General features: G+C 30.5%; 1 protein-coding gene across 1 annotated transcript in view; it reads left to right on the forward strand.

The window, feature by feature from the left end:
- LOC106678791 (titin) overlaps positions 1–7,287 on the forward strand; it is a gene marked incomplete in the record, with an annotated part of 234,754 nt that overhangs the window by 194,413 nt on the left and 33,054 nt on the right. The window contains 4 exon segments of the mRNA XM_067049221.1: positions 3–841; positions 4,810–4,857; positions 4,938–5,045; positions 5,156–5,308. Of these exon segments, the coding sequence (XP_066905322.1) occupies positions 3–841; positions 4,810–4,857; positions 4,938–5,045; positions 5,156–5,308 (1,148 nt within the window).

The raw sequence follows: 7,287 nt of genomic DNA on the forward strand, positions 1-7,287 counted from the left end.
CCAAAGAAGAAGAAACCTTCATTCTCAGAAGAAGCGAGTAGTAAAACAATTTATATTGAAGAACCTGTAGAAGAGGCACCTGAAACTGTTGGTCTACCTTTAAGGAGAAAGTCTTCTGCAGTGCCTTACACAGTAGAAGAAGTTGAAGAAGAAAATGTTCAGGTAGGTTTGAAAAGACCAAAACCTAAGGTTATTAAAACAGAAGAAGTTGAGCAGGAATTCAAAATAAAAACAGGAACTTATGAAGAAGAAGAGATAGAAATGACAGGCAAAGTAAAGCTACCAAAGAAGAAGAAACCTTCTTTCTCAGAAGAAGCGAGTAGTAAAACAATTTATATTGAAGAACCTGTGGAAGAACTGCCTGAAACAGTTGGTTTACCATTAAGAAGAAAATCTTCTACCATGCCATACACAGTAGAAGAAGTTGAAGAAGAAAATGTTCAGGTTGGATTAAAAAGGCCTAAGCCTAAAGTTACTAAAACAGAAGAGGTTGAGCAGGAATTCAAAATAAAAGCAGCAACTTATGAAGAAGAAGAAGTAGCTATGACAGGTAAAGTAAAACTGCCAAGAAAAAAGAAACCTGTGACATTCTCTGAAGAAGCTGACTCAGAGACCATTTATATTACTGAAGAAACAGAAGAAGGCCCTGAACAAGTGAAATTTCCTCTTCGTAGAAAATCATCTACTACTCCATATAATGTTGAAGAAGTAGAAGAAGAAGTACAACTCGGTTTGAGGAGTGCAAAGCCTAGGAGTGCTAGTGTGGTTTATGAGGAAGAATCTCTTGAACTTAAAGTGAAAAGGAAACCATCGAAACCTGCCATTACTTCATTTCATCAAGGTAAATTATTCATAAATTTGTCAAAAAGCTACTGAGTGCTAATTGAGTCTAAATTTTCGCTTCTTTAAAATTTATTATAAATATACAAAAATATTATAATTTTTTCTAACAAAGTAAAATAAAATTCTGAAAATGATTTTATCCTTTATAATAATTATAATTAAAATAAGTTATATGACACCACTTTATGAATTCAATTAAAAGGTGAAAAAGTCATAGTCCCAATGATAAGCTCTTTGGTTTATTCACGAGTGGCTTTTAAGGGACACCTCTCACATCCCTTACTCAGTTAAGCTGAGGCATTCATTCATTGTAGTTGTCAAGAAAGAAATTCAGTCCAATTAATTTCATTTATAATGCCTTCTTCATAAGTGATTGGCCATGTCACTTCTCAAACTGTGGAAACATTTATAAATTACATAAATATTGGGTTGTAAAATAAGTTTGTAGCGTTTTTCTATATTTCAATTTAATCCTCTCTGTGTTTGTAAAATCATGTTTACTTGGTCAATAATGTTTACATATTCTAAAAAAGGATTAGTTAAGGTGCTTTTATGCATCAGTTTCAACCGAGATTCCTTATCTTTAAGTGATATTTTGCTTGCCCAAAATGGAGAGAAAAAAACTCATTTTTGTCATTTAATGATTTTTTATTTCCAAAAAGGAAAATACCCTGCACAGACGGTTTACAAAATTTGCAGTGTGTATGCTGGTGATGCCTTAGGAGAAAGCACTGTCCTTAAGTGGTTTGCTTGGTTCAGAATCAGAAATTTTGACTTGGAAGACGTAAAGTGCTCGGGTCATCCTTCAACTGTTGATGATGAACAAATTAAAGGATTGGTCACAGACAGCCCTCACTCTACAACATGGGATATCGCAGAAATGCTAAACATATCTCAATTAAAGGGAGTGTTTGAGCAAAAGCGTCCAGCATTGGCTAATCGCAAAGGCATAGTTTTCCATCACGATAACACCCATTCTCACGTGTCTTTGCAGACCCGGAGAAATTATTGGAGTTTGGCTGGGATGTGATCCCACACCCACACCCTATTCACCAGACCTTGCCCCAACAGATTTTCACTTATTTCGGGCCTTTCAAAACTCGCTTAACAGGAAACACTCAAGGACTGCGAAACGCACATAGAGGAGTTCATTGTGCAAAAATCTGAGAAGTTCTGGGAGAACAGAATTAAAAAATCACCTGAAAAATGGCAACATGTAATAGGTCATATATAATTTATTAAAAATATTTACAAGAATCAGAAGTTTTATTGAAATCACCAGTAAAAAATGCTACAAACTTTTTTTAGAACCCAATATATCTTGTATAAAAAAAAAAAAATATTTGAATGAATGATTCACAATTGATGCTAACAATATAAAAATCTTTAATTTGGTTTTAGCATTGATACTTTTAATATTAAGATAATATGAGGCATTGCATAAAAAAATAAATAATAATAACACCTGAATCCATGTTCCTATATTTTATATATTTTCTTGTACGGTTTTTCCATTTAATAATCATAAGGTGAAAAGATTTCTTACAAAATCGATTAAATCACATATGATTGAACACCTATTGGAAGAAATCTATCTCCTCCTGATGGTATAATACTTAAAACTGTTAAAGGAAAAAAATAAGTTCTGAAAAATGGACTTGGTTGGTTTTGAAATGCAACAACTCATACTTAAAAGTACAGATTTATTGAGCTGATATATTATTCAAGATGAAATAATAATGTATTTATAGTATAAATTTAAAAAGGAAAAAATAATTCAGTAAAACAATCATTTTGAATATGTAAATTTATAAACAAGGTTTCTATTTTCAGAATTTCATTTATGTAACTAGTGTCTAACCCAAGATACTTACCTTATATTCAGGAAAGTAGCCAGGAGTGGAGGGGCTTCATTCTCCTAATGAAGTGATTTTTATTTTTAATTTACTTTAGATAATTAATATCCTGGTACCTTTAGAGATATATGTGGTGCTCTTACTAGACTGTTTAATCAATCTGAACTATCACAGGTATCTCTAAACCAAAATCACAAAAAAAAAATTTATATGAGTGTGTATTAAAATTTATACGTTCCAAACTAAATCCCTGGCTATCTGCCTGTTAATACTTATGAATGAACTGAACGCAAAAATAAAATAGAGTGGTTTTAATATTTTTAGTCAGTTTATAGTAATGAATCATTACTAAGCTTCTTTATGGCCGGAAGAATAGTTTGCTAAATTTTAATTCTGGCAAGGGAGACTGAATTTAGTCTTGACAGGAAATTAATAGGCTTAATCAGGATGGGAACAGTTGTTTGGCAGACTTTTCCTGTGTCCCCTCAACACTAAAATAGTGAGTACTTGATGAGGAATCAACAAATAGGTTATTTATCCAACAATTTGCCATTGGATGAATCGAGTGCTGACAGCACTCATATGCTATAAGCAGTTATCTCCCTCCTAAGAATATGTTCATAATATTAAGGAACCCATCCATAAATGGCTCGTAGTTTGCTGTAGGAATGATTTATAGTTGTAAGCTTAATCAAAAGAAAAAAGAATATCAATTCTCCAATACAATGTATAAATAATAGAAACAATGACAAAAACAACCGTTTAAAGAATAACTGAAAAAATCATAAAATTAAAAAATAGTATATAGTAACTGTGTAGATAATATTAATAAAATCTTGGAAATGATTGTAGGGGGTACAACCAAATATCAAACACACAGTATTCAACTTTTTTTATGATAATATTTTTTAAATAAATTCATTTATGTTATATTTTCATGGGCAAACATAAATCTGTAAACAATATTTGCTGTGTCTTTGTTCCTTATCATCTCATAAAAATCATAATAGTATGTTTCATCAGGAACAATAAAAATAGAAGAATATATCTATTTTTATTTATTTTTTTAAAGCTGGGAGTGTTAGCTGCTGCATCTGTGCTATGGTGGTCTCACCAAATAGTACTAGTCATTCATAAATGATGTAGGATACCACCTCATCCATACAGAGGTTGTTTTCGATTGAAACCTTCTGTTGCTGGTTAATTAAATATGTTCCAAAATCTACTGTATTTTAAAAATAATTGTCATCCAAAAAAGGGGAGTAGTTTATTTACTCCATATTTTGAGTATTTCCTAAGAGGAAAATTTTTCCAAAGTTTCATACAAGCTTGTCCAATTGTTTCCACCTTGTGAATATTTACCCCCTTATATTTTCATAAGTATGATTTAGGAAACAGTAGAACCCAAACAGATTTGCTTGTCTACCAATGGTAAACATGTATCCTATCTTCAATCAAAACCAGTCTTGATATTCAAAATATTTATTGATTGTAATATAATTATAAAGATATAAAAATACATTCTAATTTTCAAAATATGAAAAAGTTATAAATATATAAATTTTATCATTGTAAACTAAGCTTATTTACCTGTTTTAATATTAGTTTTGCCTTCTAATAATCAGTATCTTAATAAATTGATTGTTTTTCATTTATTTATTATTATTTTATTTATATTTTTGTTATTTTGTTCATAATTAATATATATATATTTTTTACTTACATACTACTTCAGGCTTACTAAAAATTTAATTGCTTCTTTAGAGCTGTAAGTATAATAACTTTTATTCATTATTTCCCATGAATTATTTGTATGTTTTTGTGATAAGCATGATTCTCATTGTATTTCTACCAAATTAATCATTTTAACATTTTATTTAACCATGCATTTTTTATTGTACCTTGTATGAGTCTATATATTTTTTACTGTTCAAAGGAAGCACATTGTGCTTATATCTATTTTGCTCTTTTTTTTTTTTTTTTTTTTTTTGAGATTCTTGGTAGTTTAGAAGTCAAAGAATAAAAGTTAGTTAATTATACATTAAAAAAAAAATAATCATACAAATTACTACTAGAATGAATGATGAATAAAGTTATTTAATGATTTCAGAGGGTGCATCTTTACAAATTACAAAACTTGTTGAAGAGTTTGGGGAAAGTAAGTATAGACTTTATATTATACTTTTCTAGTTTAGCGTATAAGCAATTATCTAACTCAATGTGTAATATTATTTAAAGGTGAGACAAAAACAGAAGGTGGTCAGCTTCTTTTCTCAATTTGTTCATACACTGCAGAAACAGATGATGCCCTCAATTTAGTTGAAGGAGAGAGGGTTTATATTATAGGTAACATTTTATTTCTTAATAGCTCATTGTATTCTGCCAAAGTGTTAGGTTAAATAAAAAGTTAGTAACTAAACTTTTAATGACTTCATAAAACTTTTTTATTTTTTCAGAAAGTACTAATTCAGACTGGTGGTTTGTGAAGAAACATTTGACTGAGGAAAAAGGATGGGTTCCAGCAGTTTACTTAAGAGATGAACCTTCTTATACTCTTTATGTTCAGAAAAAACTACATGAAAAAATTGATAAATTACCTATCTTTGAAAGTAAGTTTGGGTATTACAATAAACATCAATATTCATAAATGGACCAATGTGACCTTTTTAGAAATCACATTAATGAAATAGTATCTTTTTTTTTGTTTTGATATTTTCATTTTATTTGTTTGTCAAATATTGAAATACTGAGAAGAGGGATTGGGACACACACCCTTGGCACTTTTCTGTCACAAATATTTTATTTTGAAAAACCTTTAGATATTCTTCTCCCCTTAACATAACTTATCAGTTCTGTATGTACAAAAAACAATAGGAAATATAATAGTATGATAAATTCTTACTTTCAGATTTCTGGTCAGTTGGCAGGGCAAGCTTTAGGTATAATGGTTTCCAAGGTGGGAATTAAAGAAGGCACCTTTTGTACTAATTCTAGTCCTTCCCCCCATTTAATTTGTTTTTTTAGGAAGATTAGTAAGTATCTTTAAACAGAAGCCAAAAATCATAAATTTATTTAAATGCTGCCAAATGAATATTTCTTAATAAAATGCATCAAGTTTCCATCTAATGCTAGAATTCTCGCATGCCCTAAATCTAAAGAAAGTAAAAGAGAAATACTTAAAGTATTGGTAATGCAGTGGATTCCAGCCTATTGTGGTATACATGAGGAAGCGGATCGACTAGAACGTTTAGGGGCTAGCCAACCAGAGCCGCTTCTTCCTATCACCATGGACATGACGAAAGAAATGGTCCGAAGTGCTATCACTGAAAGAGCAGAGGAAAGGAGTAGAGGAGAATGTAGGGGCAAGAACTGGGTGGCATTGCTAGATCCTAAGAGGCTCCAAGCCTAGGCGCCCTCCATTGACTTTACCAAGAGCGGTGGCAGTGGCATGCTTCAGATTGGCTACTGGACATATTATTTGCGGCACCACCTGAAGAGAATAGGAGTGGCTGAGTCTTCAGACTGCATCCTGTTTGGAGATGGTGAGATGACTGGCAATCACATATTTACATGTGCGGCAATGGCGGACATGATTACAGACAGGAGTTACATGAACAAAGCTAAATTGTACTGGGATGTTCGAAACAAAATGGCAGAAATTCCTCCTTAGGCGTGGGAAAAAAAAAAAGTTTCCATCTTACAATTTTAGTTGACAAATTAAGTGCAACTTGGATTTTAGTGAGATTGGATAGTAAAGATTAATTAATTTCAAATATATGCTTTTACTTTCAAAAATTAAGCCTTTCAAAACAAGCTATGCCCAGAATTCATCACTCCCCCAAATTTGAAACACTAGGAAACTATCCTGCTTACAATAGATGAAAACTGATTAATAACGAATATGAAAAAATAACCTTAAATTTTATATTATCCATTCCAGATTCCATAGTTATTTTGAAACCTAAGTTCTTTATCAATATTCAATCAATGTTGTATTCTACTTAATAGCGTCTATGTATTCCTTTATCAAAATCATCCACTCAGTGCATCCTCCAGCCCAGAGTTAAACTTTATCCATGGAAAATACTTGTTTTGTAATGGAATAAATAAATGGATAATAATGGAATAAATAAACTCATGAAATGACATGTTTTACTGTTAAATTAATAATGACATGTTTTACTGTCAAATTAATTATATTGATGAAAGTTTGACTTATAAACCTGATTGGTCTTCAAATTTCAAACCTAAACATTTTATTTTTTAATAGTTATGTGCTTATAGTTTGCCTTAAATATAATGTCAGAAGATGGTTGGGAGATGCGGTCAATAGAAATCAACACAAATAAATATAACCTATTTTATTCTTGCAGAAGTTTTGGTCTAAATTTTAGGCCTTCATTATGGCTAAAAAACAAAGTGAAATAATAACCATAATATAGTGAACAAAAAAAAAAGTATAGAAATAAAATAAAAATACTACAAATAATACTGTAAGAAGGTAATTTATAATATAGGAATAGTAACAATTTATACAAAAGACTAGCATTAAAAATGTTTTTATTTTAGTTAATATGAATGAGAAAAA

Source organism: Halyomorpha halys, unplaced genomic scaffold (assembly GCF_000696795.3).
Source record: "Halyomorpha halys isolate HHAL.00 unplaced genomic scaffold, Hhal_1.1 Scaffold161.1, whole genome shotgun sequence".
Lineage (NCBI taxonomy): Eukaryota > Metazoa > Arthropoda > Insecta > Hemiptera > Pentatomidae > Halyomorpha > Halyomorpha halys.